Source organism: Amblyraja radiata, chromosome 2 (genome assembly GCF_010909765.2).
Source record: "Amblyraja radiata isolate CabotCenter1 chromosome 2, sAmbRad1.1.pri, whole genome shotgun sequence".
Taxonomy (NCBI): domain Eukaryota; kingdom Metazoa; phylum Chordata; class Chondrichthyes; order Rajiformes; family Rajidae; genus Amblyraja; species Amblyraja radiata.
The window spans coordinates 25084606-25103490 of record NC_045957.1 but is presented as its reverse complement, the minus strand read 5'-3'; the positions used below and the strand labels follow the sequence as shown (position 1 = coordinate 25103490).

Here is an 18885-nt window from a genome sequence, read left to right as displayed (position 1 = left end):
AAACAAAGTTCGAAATTCATAGTGATACAGTTGATTCAACATCCAATCAAACAAGTAGCTCACTGAAAGCAAGGAGTGGTTCCTTACATTTGTGGAGCCATGCGCTGGAAAGCATGCAAATTTGACTTTTTTCAACACAACGTGTTCTTTGCTGATCCTATCATGCCAGCAAATATGCTCACCTAAAGCTTTTTCTTGGACTTCCCTGTCTAATTCTCTTTTCTAGTCTATCTGGGGACCCATCGCTTTATATATTGTATCTATCATAAAATAATGAATATTTTCCGAACCCTTTCAAGCTTGACAATATCTTTCCTATACCATGGTGCCCAGAACTGAACACAATATGCTAGATGCAGTCTCACCAACGTCTTATACGACTGCAACATGACCTCCCAACTTCTATACTCAATACTCTGACTGATGAAGGCTAAAGTGTCAAAAGTCTTTTTGACCACCTTATCTACCTGCGTCTCGACCTTCAAGGAACCATGCACCTGTACTCCTAGATCCCGCTGCTCTACAATACTATACAGAAGCCTTCCGTTTAATGTGTAGGTCTTGCCCTTGTTCGACATCCCAAAATGCAACATCTCACACTTCTCTGTATTAAATTCCATCAACCATTCCTCTGCGCACCTGGCCGATCGATCCAGATCCTGCTGCATCTTCACTGTCTGCAAAACCACTCACTTTTGTATCATCAGCACACTTGCTAATCTTGCCCTGTATGTTCTCATCCAAATCTAGCCTTTTCCCAAAATTTCACTAAATGCTGTATTTATACTCAAAGTCACTCTATGAGCATTTAGAGTATAAAATATATGTATATTATAACCTAATGTCTCATTCTGGACAAAAGTCAAAATTTGGCCATCCAATGGGCCAGAACTTGCTGGGACCAGCACACCTCGCTGTGAATCTGCATATTTAATCTTTGCCCCATTTTACATGGTTTAGAAACGGCCACACAATACATTGAGTTGAGATGAATGGCTGCAATGTGAAAACTTTAGATATGGGCTCATGCAAATATATTTCCCTTTTAATTTGACACAGTCTCAAATGAGTGATTAGTGTAAAAGGTGAGACTCCATGGGATACTGGATGAATTAGGTCCAAATTTGTCTTTATAATAGGAAGCAGAGGGCAATGGTAGAGGATCATTTTTGTCATTTTAAGCCTGTGACCCTGTACTGCAGGGGCTGCACCTATGATCCCTATGAATTGTATTATGCACTATGTTTTGATATGAACGTAGGAGACATGGCTGGTAAGGTTGCAGATGGCATCAAAATTGTGCTGTAAGTCAGTTTGAAGAGGAACAGGTTTAGTCTGCAGGATGATATTGATGGCAAAGTAAAATCAGATATTATTTAATCTTGATCAGTGTGAGCAGATGCATTTTTGAAGGATTAGTAAGTAGGACATTCACAATGAATAGTAAGCTCCTAGGGATTGGTGAACAAGGATCTCCAAGGGTCGTAGTACAAACAGCTCAGGTGGTAAAGACGGCGTATGGGATACTTGCCTTCATTGGCTGGAGCACAGAACACAAGAGAAAGAAAGTTATGGGATAGCTTAATAAAATATTGGTCAGCTGGAGTATTATGAGCAGTTCTGTTTACTGCACTTGAAGGACGTGATTAACACAGGAGAGGGTGAAAAAGACATCCGTCAGATGTTTCACGTGTGGAACATTTCATTAGGGATAGAGACTGGATGGGCATATTTGTGGTCAGTAACTTTAACTTCCGCAATATTGACTGGAACATGATTAATGTCACAGGCTTACAGTGCTTTCAGAAAGTATTCAGACCCCTTCACTTTGTCCATATTTTGTTTTGTTACAGCCTTATTTTAAAATGATTCATTATTTTTTTCATCAATCTACACACAATACCCAATAATAAAAAAGCGAAAACAGGTGTTTAAAATTTTTTTGCGAAGTAATTAAAAATAACTGAAATATCACATTTACATAAGTATTCAGACCCTTTGTTGAGGCACCTTTGGCAGCGATTACAGCCTCAAGGCTTGGGTATGACGCTAAAAGCTTGGCACGCCTGTATTTGAGTAATTTCTCCCATTCTTATCTGCGGATCCTCTCAAGCTCTGTCAAGTTGGATGGGGAGCGTCGATGCACAGCTATTTTCAAGTCCCTCAAGAAATGTTCGATCGGGTTCAAGTACGGGCTCTGGCTGGGCCACTCAAGGACATTCACAGACTTTCCACAAAGCCACTCCTGCATTGTCTTGGCTGTGTGCTTAGGGTCGTTGGCTTGTTGGAAGGTGAACTTCCGCCCCAGTCTGGGGTCCAGAACGCTCTGGAGCAGGTTTTCATCAAGGATCTCTCTGTACTTTGCTCTGTTCATCTTTCCCTCGATCCTGAGTGGTTTCCCAGTTCCTGCCACTGAAAAAAAATCCCCACAGTATGATGCTGCCACCACCATGCTTCACCGTAGGTATGGTATTGGCCAGGTGATAAGCGGTGCCTGGTTTCCTCCAGACATGACACTTGGCATTCAGACCAAAGAGTTCAATCTTGGTTTCATCAGACCAGAGAATCTTGTTTCTCATGCCTTTTGGCAAACTCCAAGCTGGCTGTCATGTGCTTTTTACTGAGGAGTGACTTCCGTCTGGCCACTCTACCATAAAGGCCTGATTGGTGGAGTCCTGCAGATATATTTGTCCTTCTGGAAGGTTCTCACATCTCCACAGAGGATCTCTGGAGCCTTGTCAGAGTGACCATTGGGTTCTTGGTCACTTCCCTGACCAAGGCCCTTCTCCCCCGATTGCTCAGTTTGGCCAGGAGGCCAGCTCTATAAAGAGTCCTGGTGTTTCCAAAGTTCTTTGATTTAAAAATGACAAAGGCACTGTGCTCTTCGGGACCTGTAATGCTGCAGAAATTGTTTTATACCCTTCCCCAGATCTGTCTCTCAACACAATCCTGTCTCAGAGGTCTACAGACAATTCCTTCATCTTCATGGCTTGGTTTTTGCTCTGACATGCACTGTCAACTGTGAAACCTTATGTAGACAGGTGTGTGCCTTTCCAAAACATGTCCAACCAATTTAATTTACCACTGGTGGACTCCAATCAAATTGTAGAAACATCTCAAGGATAATCAATGAAAACAAAATGAATCCAAGCTCAATTTTGAGTGTCATAGCAAAGGGTCTGAATACTTATGTAAATGTGATATTTCAGTTATTTCTTTTTAATAACTTTGCAAAAATTTCCAAATACCTGTTTTCGCTTCTTCCTTCTGGGGTATTGTGTGTAGATTGATGATAAAAAAAACATAATTTAATCCATTTTAAAATAAGGCTGTAACGTATTAAAATATGGAAAAAGTGAAGGGGTCTGAATACTCTCTGAATGTACTGTATATGGGGCAGAACTTGTTAAGTACTTCTAGGAGGGTTCTCCGAGAATCTAGATGATCCAACCTGGGAAGAGGGGAGGCCATGCTGGACCTGGAAATGAGCCTGGCCCTGTGATTGGAGGTAGACAAAAGTGCTGGAGAAACTCAGCGGGTGCTACAGCATCTATGGAGCGAAGGAAATTGGAGTTTCAGTGACAGAGTATTTGGGGAATATTGTTCATAACTATATGTTTTCAGATATTTATGTATAAGGACAGGACTGGACCACTATAGAAAATACTAAATTCGGGTAAGACTAATTGCAATAGTATTAGACAGGAATTGGGGCGAGTAGATTGCGAGCGGCTAGTGTTGGGTAAAATCACAGGTGGGAGTCGTATAAAGGCCAGCTGGTCAGAATTCAACCTGTTCCTATGAGGAATATGTAACCTTGGTAGATTGTATTCAAAACCTTGACCTGGCCATAGAAGACAGAGAGTAGTGGTAGAGAGGCGTTATTCCGACTGGAGGTCTGTGACCAACAGAGTTCCACAAGCGGTGAAACCTCTGTTGTCTATAATACACACACACACACATACAAATGATTATGATGAAAATGTAGGTTGGCCAACAATTAACTTTGCAAGTGACACATCAAATTGGTGGAATTGTTAAGTGAGAAAGATTGTTAGAGGATTTTATGGCTTTCATCTTCCAAAATCTGCTGCAAATTAGAAAAGGCAATAATAATATTTCAAGCTTGCTAATGAATATCATTATATAGAAGAAAATGAATGATTCTAACAATTGTAGATAAAGTACTGAATTAAATATTTTGAAACAAGTAATAAATTAGTTATTAAAAATTGTCATACCCTTCACTTTCAAAAAGCCAGATGTCTGCCGATCGCCTGAATCACAGGTATACTCTCCAGCATCTTCAACTTTTAGATTATGAATAAGTAGCTCCACACAGGAACCCTTTTGCGTAATTTCATACTTCTCACTTTTATGAAGAATCACAGATCCCTTTCTCCATTTCACAAGGGCATCCGGTTTTGAGATTTCACAGTGCAAAGTGATAGTACTTTCCTCTTCAGCTTCTTTATTCTGGAGCTCTTTTTTGAAAATCACAGGAAGGGCTAAGAGAAACAATGATTTCGTTCATGGTAATGTACTTCAGTTGATTGAACCACTCAAACTTTCAAACAGGTTCAAATAAAACAGTCAATGACTGAAGGTTATGTTATAATTGGGCAACATCCTAAACTTTTTCATTATACTAAATGCTATCTTTTTTAAACTCCTCTAATGCAAAATTGCTGGAAGCCAGCTGACAAGTTGCATTTTGTTTACATGCTTCTTTCTTGCTGTTATCACACTATTGAATAAACCTCTCATAAACTAAGGATATGACATGCATGCGAACAGCTGGGAATGTACAATGAAATAAATTGGCAGGTACTTTGCCTGACATCTGACCTATAATTTTTATTATTCTTAATGTGATTCTCACAGGACTCAATTATTAACAATTGATGCCTCCTTATGTCTTGGGTGTATCCTTATCAGGGTGTGCAGGAAGGAACTGCAGATGTTGGTTTCAACCGAAGATAGACATAAAAAGCTGGAGTAACTAGCCGGTCAAACAGCATCTCTGGAGAAAAGAAATAGGTGATGTTTCGGGTCGAGACCATTCCTCTGAAGAGTCACATATTCCTTTTCTCCAGAGATGCTGTCTGACCTGCTGAGTTACTCCAGCGTTTTGTGTCTATTATTATGAATAAGGGCTAAATGCAGACAAATGGGTTTAGCATAAACAGATATCATGCTCGCCATGCACGATCTGGACTGAAAAAGCCTGAATATGTGCCGTACACATCTAGGAGAGAACGCATTCTAGATGAATTAATTAAAACTACAGATGCCGAAATCTGAAACAAGAACAAAAACAATAAATCAGCCAGGTAAGCATCTTCTGTGGAAAGTAAAACCAGTTAACACTTCAGATCGAAGATGCTACAATAGAAATGAGAAGGAGAGAAAACAAGTTTGTAGAAAAAGCAAAGAAGGCATAAGTGGGGCTTTGGGTGAAAACAAAAGGAATGTCACGATAGAGTGAAATGATAGATGTACATTGAATGGATAGTTAAGTTTCTTTGCCTGTTCCCGGAGACTGGTGACACAGGTGGACAGAGTGGTGAAGTAGACATTTAACAAACTTGCCTTCATCAGTCAGAGCACTGTGCAAAAATCATAATATTACGACTGTACAAGACACTGGTAATACCACATATTAAATATTATGCGCATTTCTTGTTACCTAGCTACAGAGAAGATGTCATTAAGCTGGATAAAGTGCAGAAAATATTCAAAACTATGTTATCCAAACAAGAGGACTTAGGTTATAAGAAGAGAACAGATAGGCTAGGGCATTTCCCCTGGTGCATAGGAGGCTAATAAACACATGACTCAGGTAAATAAAACCATGAGGGGAATAGATAAGGAGACCAGTCAGTCTTTTTCACAGGATAGTCTAAACAAGATGGCATACATTTAAGATGAGAGGAAAAAGATTTAAAGGGGACCGGAGGGACAACCTTTTCACAAGGAGATTGGTGGATATGTGGAACAAGCTACCAAAATAACTGGTAGAGTCTGGAGCAATTACAATGCTTAAAAGGCAATATGGTCGGCCTGAACAAATTGGTCCAATGTGCCTGTTTCCATGATGTATGACTTTTCACTTATGAAATCTAATGTGTGTGCTCTTACCTTTCACTTTTAAGGAGGCAGTGGTCTGTTGATCTCCAGAATCACAGGTATATTCTCCAGCATCCTCCAGTTTTACACTGTGAAGAACCAACTCAAGGCAGACACCTTTTTGTTTCATTTCATATTTGTCACTTGCACGAAGCTGCCTGGAGCCCTTTTTCCATTTGACGGGGGCATCCGACTTGGTGACTTCACAGTGTAGAGTAGCAGTGCCGTTTTCCTCAACTTCCTGACTGCAAAGCTCTTTTTGGAAAAGTATCGGCAAGACTATAGAGAATGATCATTTGTGTTGAATTAGATAAAATAACATTAATAGCCATACTAATAATGATATAATTGCAGAAAAATAAAATGATTTAAATACAGCAGTCCAGACTCCATCTATGAGCACAATGGGAGAGAAGGATCCCTTTCTGCATTTAACAGAGGGATCAGATTTAGTGAACTCACAATACAAATGAACAGCACCATCCATATGAATATCCTTATTGTAAAGCTTTTTAAAAAAAATAACAGAGATGCATGGTGAATCACAGGCACTTGGCCGACAACAAACAGGCAAAAGGTAAGCATGGGTGTCATATCTTCAGAGTAGGGGAATCAAGAACCAGAAGACATAGTTTTAAGAATAGAAGGAACCTAAGGGGCAACATTTTTACACAAAAGGTGGTGGATGTATGGAACGAGCTGCCAGAGGAGGTAGTCAAGGCAGATACTATCACAAAGTTTAAATGATATTTGAACAGATACATGGATAGGATAGGTTTAGAAGAATATGGGCCAAATGCAGGCAGGTGGGACTAGTTTACGTGGGCGTTAGGCTTGAAAGGCCTGTTTCCATGCCATGTGACTCTAAGATGCAGAGGAAGAGCACTTTGATTGGACAACCTTCAGAAGTAGTTCTTGAGTCAAGAGATATTGAGTGGTTCAGCAGAGACATTGAATTGTTCAACTCTATATCCATGCCGACTATTGTGCAAATCTAAATCTACCCCACTTGCCTGCAATATTTCCATATTCCTCTATGCCATTTATAACTCATAACATATAAGAGTACAGCACAGGAATAGGCCCTTTGGTCCACAATATCTTTGCCAATCATGATGCCATATTAAGCTAACCTCGTCTGCTTGCATATGATCCATGCCCCTCCATTTCTGCCATGTTCATGTACTTGTCTAAATGCCTCTTAAACGTTAAAATGTCATTGTTGGATAGAGTGCAGAAAAGATCCAGAAGGGTTATCAGGGCAAGGGTTATAATGAGTCGCTGGATAGGCTGGGATTTCTACCTCCCTGGAGTTTAGGAGGCTGAGGGATAACATTATAAAAGTATATAAAATCATGAGTTACATAGATAAGTTGAATAGTCAATCTTTTTTCCCAGGGTAAAAGAGTCTAAAACGAGAGGGCATATTTTTAAGGTGAGAGGAGAAAGATTTGAAGAGGATGTAAGCAGCAGCTTTCTCCACACAGAGTGTGACAGATATGTGGAATGAGCTGCCCGAGAATATTATAGAGGCAGGTACAATTATAATGATTAAAAAGCTATTTGTTTGGTATCACTGAGATGGGTCAAAGTGCCTGCTTCCACGCTATATGATTCCAAGACTATGTTATCTGAACGATCTCCATTCAACGTACAAAGTGTAATGGATATCATTATACCTTTCACTTTTAAGGAGGCAGTGGTCTGTTGATCTCCAGAATCACAGGTATATTCTCCTGCATCTTCCAGTTTTATGCTATGAATAACCAACTCAACACAGGGTCCTTTTTGTTTCATTTCATATTTGTCACTTGCATGAAGCAACCTGGATCCCTTTTTCCATTTGACAGGGGCATCCGATTTGGTGACTTCACAGTGTAGATTAGCAGCGCAGTTTTCTTCAACCTCCTGACTGCAAAGCTCTTTTTTGAAAAGTACCGGCAAGGCTAAAAGAGATGGTAATTTGTGTCCAATTAGTTAAAGTAACATCAAAACCTACAACAACGATTCAAAAACAATAAAATAAAATGCTGTAAATACTCAGTAATTCAGATAAATCTATGGGCACAATGAGAGAGAATGATTTGTTTCTGCATTTGACAGTGGGATCAAATTCGGTGAGATCACCATGCAAATTAACAGTACCATCCATCTAAACATCCTGATTGTGGCTCTTTTTAAAAAAATACAGAAGCATGGTGACCCATAGGCTCATGTCCCACAGCTAATACATGAAACCAAGGTAAACACGTGTCAAATTTTCAGAGGATATAGAGAAAGAGCACTCTGATATGACTGCGTTCAGAAAAAGTTGAGTCTCAAGTCAGTGTAGGTTCTGCATAGCAACAGGTCTTTCGGCCCACCACTTCCATGATGACAATCATGCAAATCATTACCTAGCCCATATGCCTGTAATCATTCCAACTTTATCTATGCCTTACAAAACTTGCAATATACAAGAGTACTGCACAATAATAGATTCTTCGGCCCATGAAGACTGTTCCAACCATGATGCCAAATTAAGCTAACACAATCTGCCTGATCCACATCCCTCAATTTCCTGCTTATTCATATGCTTGCCTAAATGGCAACTGGCTCCACCACTCAGTCAACAGTTCATTTCAAACACCTACGATACTCTAAATAAATAAATGCCTTGAATGACTTATTTGCCTTTTCCCCTCTTACCTTAAACCTATATCTTCTTGTATGTGACATTTCCACTCCTGGAAAAAGGCTCTGACCCTGTCCCTGCCTCTCATAATTTTGTAAATTTCTATCAGTACTCCCCTCAGCCACCTACACTCCAGCAAAAACAACCCGCTTTCAAGTAAAGGTTTGACACACTTGGATTGTTTTCTCTGCAACACCAGAGGTTATGGGGAGATCTGATAAAGGTTTTTTAAATTATGAGAGGCATAGATAGCAAGGATAGTCAGAACCTTTTTTCCGCAGGCTGGAATAATTAAAAAAATTGACAGCAATACCTTCAAGATGAAAGTTTAGAGATGCGTGGGGCTAAGGTTTTACACAACCGGTGGCGAGTGCTTGGATCGTGCTGCTGGGGGTAGCAGTGGAGGCAGATACAATAGTGGCCTTTAAGAGACTTTAAGATAGGCAACGGGACATGCAGGGAATGGAGAGAAATGGATAGCATGCCAACATACAAAAGTGGCAGGCACAGTGGCACATCAGTAGAGTTGTTGCCTTAAAGCGCCAGAGAACCAGGTTCGTTCCTGACTATGGGTGCTGTCTGTACAAAGTTTGTACGTTTTCCTTGTGATCGCGTGGATTTTCTCCGGGTGCTCCGGTTTCCGCTCACACTGCGTACAGGTTTGTAGGTTAATTGGCTTTGGGTATGTTGTAAAATTGTCCCAAGAGGGTGTTGGTAGTATACGGGGTGATTGATGGTCGGCGCAGGCGCGATGGGCCTGTTTCTGCGCTGTATCTCTAATTTCTAAAGATGGTCCTAGCATCATGTTAGGCACAAGCATTCTGGACCGAAGGGCCTAATCCCCAGCTCTACTGTTCTATGTTCTAATCGTAAAAGAGGTTTATTGAAAGCATTCAAGATGCAAAGAGATGTGCGGGGCTGAGGCTGATGGATACCTGGAGATATGATAGTGGTGTTTAAGAGGCTTTTAGATAAGCACATGGCCATGCAGGGAATGGAGGGAAATGGATCATGTGCAGGCAGATGAGATTAGTTTATCTTGATATCATGGTCGGCACGGACACTGTGGGTGGAAGGGGCTGTTCCTGTCTTGTGCTGTTCTACGTTCCATGATCAAATGAGAGCGTGGACAGGGTGGTAAAGGTCTTTGATGATAGCGGTTGCATTTTAGAGGTAGGGAAGACAGTTCCTGTGATTAACCAGACTGGATTGAAAATGTGCCAGAACAACAAACTTGCTTTGAACCTCAGTAAAACCAAGGAACTGATTGTTGACTTCAGGTGGGGAAAGCCAAGGATCCATGAACCTATCCCTATTGAAAAGACGATGGTGGAAAAAGTGAACAGCTTCAAGTTCCTGGGCATGCATATCTCCGAAGATCTGTCCTGGGCGCAGCACATTGATGCAATCATAAAGAAAGCTCATCAACACCTCTACTTTCTTAGAAGATTAAGGAGATTTGGTATGTCAACAAATATAATCTATTGAATTTCTCGAGGTAGAGACCACACTGACTTCACGCATCACAGCCTGGTTCAGCAGTTCGAACACCCAGGAACAAAGGAGATTACATGAGTGGTAGACACTGCCCGGTCAATCACTGGTAATGACCTCCTCACCATCGAAGGGATCTATAGTAAGGCAGACAATATCATCAAAGATCCATACCATCCTGGCAACACTCTAATTTCGCTCCTACCATTGGGAAGACGGTAGATGAGCCTGAAAACCATGACCACAAGGTTCATGAAAAGCGTCTTCCAAGCAATTATCGGGCTCTTAAACACTATACAATCTTAATCCCAGCAACTATTAACTTCTATAGACTATATATTTGGATATTCTACAGATTTTGTTCCTTTTTTGCACCAGTATTTTGGTTATTAATTTATTGAACTTTATTATATTAATTATTATATATATTTGCATGTATTATATTTATTTGCATGTGTTGCATTTATGGAGATGTTGAGCTGCTGCAAGTAACAATTTATTTATTTAGTTTATCAATATATATGACAACTAAACACTCTTGATTCAAGAAATGTTTTCTTGAGAAAATAGCTGCTTCGGGAACAGATCTACTATTCTCTCAAAACAATATAATGCGTTTTCCAACCTCCATATAGTGCCCTCCACAATGTTTGGGACAAAGACCCATCATTTATTTATTTGCCTCTGTACTCCACAATTTGAGATTTGGGACTATATATAAACACAGCTGTATTTTCTACATAGTGAAACCAAAATGTATAAAAATGGCCTTTAATAAAATCTAACAATGTGCACTTTAACCACATGTGATTTTTTCTATAACAAATCTCAAATTGTGGAGTACAGAGGCAAATAAATAAATGACGGGTCTTTGTCCCAAACATTATGGAGGGCACTGTAACTCTGGCATGTCCTTAATGTTGCCACGGAATTTCTGGTCCCATCAGTGTTAATTCCACCCATGCTCTGACCCTTACTGCCAGCTGGCCAGCCTAGACTCCCAATAATCATGTAAAGAAGATGCGGAGGAGGAATGGAAAGGTACGTAATACCAAGAAGAGAAACTGAAAAGATAAAGAATTAAACAGTGCTAGTTCTTCTAATTCCTTACTACCATGCTACTTAATATACAATTAACACAACTTTTAACAAAAACAATTTTTTTATATAACTACCCCAAAGCAGAAAGAGAACTATTCTTTTCACAAATATAATTACAAATCTTACATATAGCTCACCTTGCAGCACCATGAAAATGTGCACACAAAAACGAATGTTATGAGCAATTCACCTACCAATTACTTTTAAGCAGCTTTTTGTCTTCTGGTCACCAGTATCACAGGTATATTCTCCAGAGTCTTCAACTTTTAGCAGGTGAATAAGCAATTCAACAGTGGAACCTTTTTGTATTATTTCATGTTTGTCGCTTGAATGAAGCAGTATAGATCCTTTTCTCCATTTCACTGAATGACCTGGCTTAGTAAGCTCACAACAAAGTCTGGCAGTGTTTCCTTCTTTGCCTTCCATATCCTTAAGCTCCTTTATAAAATGTACCGGCAAGGCTAAGAGTACCAAAAAAATGATAAAAGTTAACTCAATATTAAATAATAATACAGGCACATAAAGATAATGTTTAATTTCCATTTTAATTACAATAACCTGACATTATACATATATATTTATAAAGTGCTGCTTAAGAACTATTCAATTGAAAGAAATAATGATACTGTGGATAGAGTTAGTTAAAAAGTTAGTTAACTCAGTGGTGAATGATTTTTTTACTGAACATGAACGTTCAGAATTCAGGTAATCATTTTTCTCAACACTTTTAGGTGATTTGGAAATAGTGATTCCAAAATCAAAATATGTAAAATAACTGATGAGCACACTTTGAATGACATGACATCTGCTGAAAAGGATGATAAGTAAATTGAAGTTTCTGATTCAAAATAATTACCTAAAATTTATTTGAGATGTTAGCAGATTTCATTTTATTTAGTGGGTTGTCAGGACACAGAATGTGCTACCAGAAACCCTAAATATCATCTACTCCAGCACATTGTGTTTTGCTTAAGATTGCTGCATCCACAGTTTCTTGTATCTCTAACCAGAAATAGTATTTTATTGGAGCGATTTAAAGAGCAGCATTTAAAGTACGATAAAGAATTGAAGCGGATCATCCCATCAACACCTATAAGATGTAGTACCCTTCATTCTATGCTGTAAAATTCCTTAGCCCGAACTGCTTCAACCCCAGCATTGCAACATCATCTTTGCTGTGAAATTATGCCCACAAATCAGGACTATCTACTTTAATTCATAAATGTGTTGTTTACACACTTATGGAATCAACAATTAAAAATGTTCAAATTATGTTCAGATTAGCCCCTTCTATCTCTATTTATTAAACTGCACCAAATGACCCCTTTTAAATTATTAAGGAGTATTTTTTTAAACATACTTCCAAATTTTTCATTTGAATACCTTGTCCAGTGAGCTTTAAGAGAAGAGAGATGCAAACATTTTACATTCAAAGAAATGCAAGGGTCTTCATATGGAAACTTGAGGGAAATTTTCCAAAAGTGAAACAAAAGTTCTGCGAAGATCATAGTAGGAACACAGGTAATAAGACTGATGGAGATTCAATAATAATGGTTAGAAATGTGGGAGCATTAAAAAAAATGGGATTAATGTAAATAGGTGGTTATTGATCAGTGTGGTCTCAGTGTTTCCATGCAGTGCCTCTATGACTCTATGATAAATAATGGTACTTCACCTTTCACATTTAAGGTCGCTGTAGTCTGTTCATCCCCAGAGTCACAAGCATATTCTCCTGCATCTTCAAGTTTTAAATCATGGATGATCAGCTCAACCCTGGAACCATTTTGCTTAATTTCATATTTTCCACTGGATTCAATAAGCAGAGACCCCTTCTTCCATTTTACAGAAGCATCAGGCTTTGTTAGCTCACATTGTAATGTGACATCATTCCCTTCTTTACATTCCTTATTTTGAAGCTTTATCTTGAAAAGCACTGGAAGTACTAGAACAATAAATTGCAATATTCTTTCATAAGAGTCAACAAAGAACTTCATAGCTACATTTTACTAAATATTAAACAGCCATATCAAAAAACGTCAAGTTGCTATTCCCATGAATAACAACATAATTTGTGCGCAATTAAATTTATAGATGTGTGCATATTAATACTAAACATTTTGGATGAACATTTTTGGTCACATAAAATAAGGTCATTATAAAGAACATTTACTTCCTTGTGTGAAAAACCTGCAACAAAACAATAAAGAAATATTTTTTTCTAACTATTCGAACAAACTGGAGAAAACCTATTGACCCTGTTTCACGATCAACACATTTTTTTCCTCTTTACTGTCATAAAGAAATACAACACAGAAACTGGCCCTTCAACCCGATGCGCCTGCACCTTTCATCAACCACCCATTTATTCTAAACATGCATTCATTCCAGTTTTTATTTGCCATAGTCCAATTATTTTAAGATAGACACAAAATGTTGGAGTAAATCAGGACAGGCTGTTCCATTATTTTACCTCATTTTAGTTCCCTTCAAAAAAGTATCTAGCAATGGCAGCACAATCAACAAAATTGTTAAATAACAAAAAGACAGCTTGTTTTTATGTCCATTGATTAATTATGATATAATCATCAAAACCTAATATGATGTACTAGGTTTGTAATATGTCTTGCCCTGTTCACTGATCAACCCATATGCTGAAGATATACACAAAAAGCTGGAGTAACTCAGCGGGCAGGCAGCATCTCTGGAGAGAAGGAAAGGGTGACATTTCGGGTCGAGACCCTTCTTCAGACATATATGCTGACTGACTTACATTGGATTCTGGTTCAGCAACACCTGATAGTATACAGAACAAATGATCAGGAGGTATAAAGTATCTTAGCAGACTTAAATCTGGATAATTCTCCATGGCCCGATGGGATGTGTCCCAGGCTGCTATGAGAGGCAAGGAAGGGCTGGGCTTTGACTAAACATTGTCAATCTACTATGTCCACGAGTGAGGTGTCAGATAACTGGAGAGCAGCAATGTTGTACATTAATTCAAGAAGGACAACAGGGATAAGACAGATAATTTCAATTTGGTGATAGGGAAATTATTGAAAAAAAATCTAAGGGAAGATCTGCAGGATTAATTTGCAGACACAAGAGATTGCAAATGCTGGAATCTGGAGTGAAACAAAAGGCGCTGAACAGTCAAGCACTATTTGTGGACGTAAAAAGGGATAGGTTTAGACTTCGGTATATTATTGTCATGTGTTCTGAGGTACTGTGAAAAACTTTGTTTTGCATACTTTCCAATCAAATCAGATAATACTGACTCCCGTGCTCCCCGATTTACGATGCTTTGACTTGTGATATTTCGACTTTACGATCGACAAACGTTCGGCAACGGCAGCGAGCCGCCCGTCACTTCCGGTCACGTGATCGCAACATATACCAATGCATTTCGACTTGCGATATTTTCGGTTTACGATGATTTTATCGGAAAGTAACCCCATTGTAGGTCGAGAAGCAGCTGTATACATCAAGCTAAACTAATACAATCAAGCTAAACTCAAGTACAATAAGCAGAGCAAAGGGAAAGATATAGATGTCCAAGAGCTGCCGTCTAGCCCCTACAAGGTAGTGGTCAGTCCACTGGATCACAACAACAGCGCCTTTATTTGCAGAATAAACTGCACTTGCGGAAGCAAAGATTAGTTAATGATGTAGTCAGCAAAGAGCCCTTCAAGCTGTTAAAAAAGAGCCCTTCAATCTGTTAAAAATGAAGTTGTGAATGAAGATGAAGAACATATGAATATAATAATATTCCCATACCTTTCACTTTAAGAGAGGCTGTGGTTTGTTGATCTGCTGAAACACAGGTGTATTCTCCTGCATCTTCCAGTTTCAGATTGTAGATTAACAGTTCACTTATAGGACCTTTATTTTTTATTTTATATTTGTCACTGGAATGAAGTACCACAGTTCCTTTTCTCCACTCCACAGAAACATTTGACTTTGTTAGCTCACAATGCAGAGTGGTGGTGCTGCCCTCTTCAGCTTCTTTGTTCTGAAGCCCTTGTTTGAAAAGCACTGGAATGGCTGGAATAACAAGATTATGGTGCATTGCAATTAAAATCAAAATTTGCATTATTTCATTGTACAGTTGTACTTCTTACTTTTAAACCCCTAATTTTTAATGAAAAAAATTACCTTAACATTCAAAATCAAAATAGCTTGAATTAATCAATCACTCAGCCCTTCGAGCCTGCACTGCCATTCAATATGATCTTTGCTGATCATCCAAAATTAGTACCCAGTTTTGGCTTTTCCCCCATATCCCTTGAGCTTCCATTAACCCTAAGAGCTAAATCTAACTCTCTCTTGAAATAGTGCCCTGATGAGCTTTAGAGGAGTATGGGAAACAGGGCCCCTTTGCATTTAAAGAAAGCCTGGGAAAGGAAGCCCCAGTGTATTTAAAAGGTGCGTAGGAAACAGTGCCCCAGTGCAGTTAAAGGGTGCATGGAAAATTGAACCCAATGAGCCAGATGCCACACAATTTATGCTGGATGTAGATTTTGTTCTTACCATTAATTTTCAAGGAAGCACTGGTATGCTGATCTCCAATGTCGCATGTGTATCTTCCGCCATCTTGGGGTGTAGCTTTGTGAATAACCAGCTCAACAATGCATCCCTTTTGCTTCATTTCATATTTGGCACTTGGATGAAGCGGAGTTGATCCTTTCTTCCATTGTACCACTGCTTCTGGTATGCTAATTTCACAACGCAATGTGGCAGTTTCATCTTCTTGAGCTTTTTCATCCTTAAGTTTCTGCTTGAAGATCACAGGCACAGCTGTATGGGAAATATTAAAGACTCGATATTATAACAACTTATAAACTTGTCACTTCCAAATGTAAAATGAGGCTATGGTTACCCTGCATTGCTCTCTAACTTTTACAGCCAGTAACAATGGATGAAGAAAGAGAATCAAGGCTGACAAAATGCATTTTATTTAATTGCTGTCATCAGAACAAAATAAGATATAAGGTAAGAAACTATTCAATTCATCACTATTCAAAGTCACCTGTGATTATTTTATCATAGACTTTTCACAATCCCAGAAATTACTCCTGTGCTATAAGCAAAATTATGTTCCCCTTCCTTCTTTCTCTGTTGAAAAAGGGCTGAGTGATAATTTAAGAAAGACCTTTAAAATTATATGAAAAAACATAATCAAAATTTCACATTTGATAAGAAGAGTATTTTATCATTCATAGAAATAAATGAGTAAACAATATTATAAGAGGGAACAAAGATTAATGCAGGTAACGTTAAATGTGAAAGAATGGGAGATAGCTTATGCGGAGTATCAATGATACACTAATTTGATGGACTGGATATCCTTTTTCTGGACTATATTCCATACAGTTTTATAAATAAAAACATTTTACTTTCAGTATTAAGATGTCAAATGGAAATATCAAACTATGTTGGATACAAGGCAAGGCAACTTTATTTATATAGCACATTTCATACACGAGGCAGACTCAAAGTGCTTCACATAAAAACATGTCATACAATAAAATGAAATAATAAAATAAAATAAAATAGAAGAACTAAAAGAAAAGAAAAGCAAAATTAAAAATGCATTATAAAAAGTGCAAAACTTAAAAGTGCAATGTAGTTAAGATTTAGCTGAAAGCTCAAGTAAACATAAAAGTTTTCAGTCTTGTTTTCAAAGTGGTCAAAGTTGAGGCAAGTCTTAAATCTTCAGGAAGTTTATTCCAGCTATTTGTTGCATAGTAACTAAAACCTGCTTTCCCATGTTTTGTATTTACTCTGGGAATCACTAACAGATTGGTTTCAGAAGATCTTAGCGGTCTAGAAGGCTTATATAGTGGAAGCATGTCAGTGATATACTTTGGTCCTAAACCATGTAGTGATTTATCGGTGAGCAGCAGGATTTTAAAATCAATTCTCTGACATACAGGGAGCCAATGTAAGGATTTAAGAATTGGTGTAATGTGTTCAAATGTTTTGGTCTTTGTTAGAACTCTAGCAACAGCGTACTGAACAAGCTGTAGCTGCCTGGCAGTTTTTTTTCGGAAGACCTGCAAGGAGACCGTTACAATAATCTAGCCTACTAGTAATAAAGGCATGTACAAGTTTTTCTAAGTCTTGAGCTGACATGAGTCCTCTTAATCTTGCTAGCAGGATTTGTAAAGAGAAAAGGCAAATGCACCTGCTGATTAACCCTTCATACGAACATGAAGTGATTAGAATCAACAGGGGTAAGATTTTCTCGATTATTCTGTAGTTATTCCTGCAATAATAACATTATCAAATGTCTCTTGAAAGGGGAATTGTTATTAGCACTGTCATTAGTAATTCCTCAGACATGCATGGTCAAGGACCTATATGGATTAGAGGAATCAAATACAATGAGCAGCCCAAAGTTGAAAAGCATTGAACATCAATGTCAAATGTCAGCAAACTATTAATTTATGGAGAACATTGAAATTGAACCTAAAGGTCTCTCATTCCACCTCCTTCACTGACAGTTAAATGCACAAACCTATCAGTGGCAATTACAGCAGTAGTTGGGAATGTGGACTGTATCTGATTAGATATATTGGATGAGCTGCCAGAGGCTGGTACAACTACAACATTTAAAATACAACTAGACTAAGTGGGACTCATTGGGTCCCATGTTCACAAGGGAGGGCTGGTCCCCCAACGCAATATTCCACCTATCCACCAATTCCAATATTGGGGGGGGGGGGGGGGGGGGGGGGAGCGCTGGTATGGGTGTTGTGGGCTGAAGGGACTGGTCTCAAGAGGGCTAGTATGGGCATTGTGGGCCAAATGGTTCTTGGGGAGGCAGCTCAGTCCCTCAAGCCTGATGTGCTGGCAGCTCACTCACGGCTGGTGGCTGGCAGTTGACTCACGGTTATTCCTTGAAATTCCATTTCAAGCAGGGTGCAATGCCACCAAATTCAAATCAATTTTCCTACCATTTCAAGCAGGGTGCAAGGCCACCAAATTCAAGTGCAATTTCAAACCACTTCAAACAGGTTGCAAGGCCACCAAATTCAGGTGCAGTTTCCTACCACTTCAAGCAGGGTGCATGGCCACCGAATTCAAGTGCAGTTTCCTACCACTTCAAGCAGGGTGTAAGGCCCCCAAATTCAAGTGCAGTTTCATACCACTTCAAGCAGGTTGCAAGGCCACCAAATTCAAGTGCAGTTTCATACCACTTCAAGCGGGTGCAAGGCCACCAAATTCAAGTGCAGTTTCATACCACTTCAAGCAGGGTGCAAGGCCACCAAATTCAAATGCAGTTTCATACCATTTCAAGCAGGGTGCAAGGCCTCCACATTCAAATGCAGTTTCATACCATATCAAGCAGGGTGAAACCACCATAAAACCACACAAAACACCACACTCACAGTTCAGTAGACATTCAGTTTGTTCAGTTGATTCACAGCTCAGACAGTCGTGACCTCTCCCTCCCTCATCATGCAGAAACTGAGTCACACCCACAC

The 18885-nt window shown here is 39.0% G+C and overlaps 1 protein-coding gene across 4 annotated transcripts in view; it reads right to left on the bottom strand.

Annotated features, from left to right (window-relative positions):
- obscn (obscurin, cytoskeletal calmodulin and titin-interacting RhoGEF) overlaps positions 1-18885 on the bottom strand; it is a 435173-nt gene that overhangs the window by 237199 nt on the left and 179089 nt on the right. For all 4 annotated transcript variants that reach the window (XM_033043588.1, XM_033043597.1, XM_033043606.1 and 1 more), the window contains exons 42-48: positions 15926-16192; positions 15173-15439; positions 13074-13340; positions 11593-11859; positions 7809-8075; positions 6142-6408; positions 4242-4508 (exon numbers count right to left, since the gene is read on the bottom strand). In XM_033043588.1, coding sequence (XP_032899479.1) covers positions 4242-4508; positions 6142-6408; positions 7809-8075; positions 11593-11859; positions 13074-13340; positions 15173-15439; positions 15926-16192 — 1869 coding nt within the window. The remainder of the gene's footprint in view (positions 1-4241; positions 4509-6141; positions 6409-7808; positions 8076-11592; positions 11860-13073; positions 13341-15172; positions 15440-15925; positions 16193-18885) is intronic.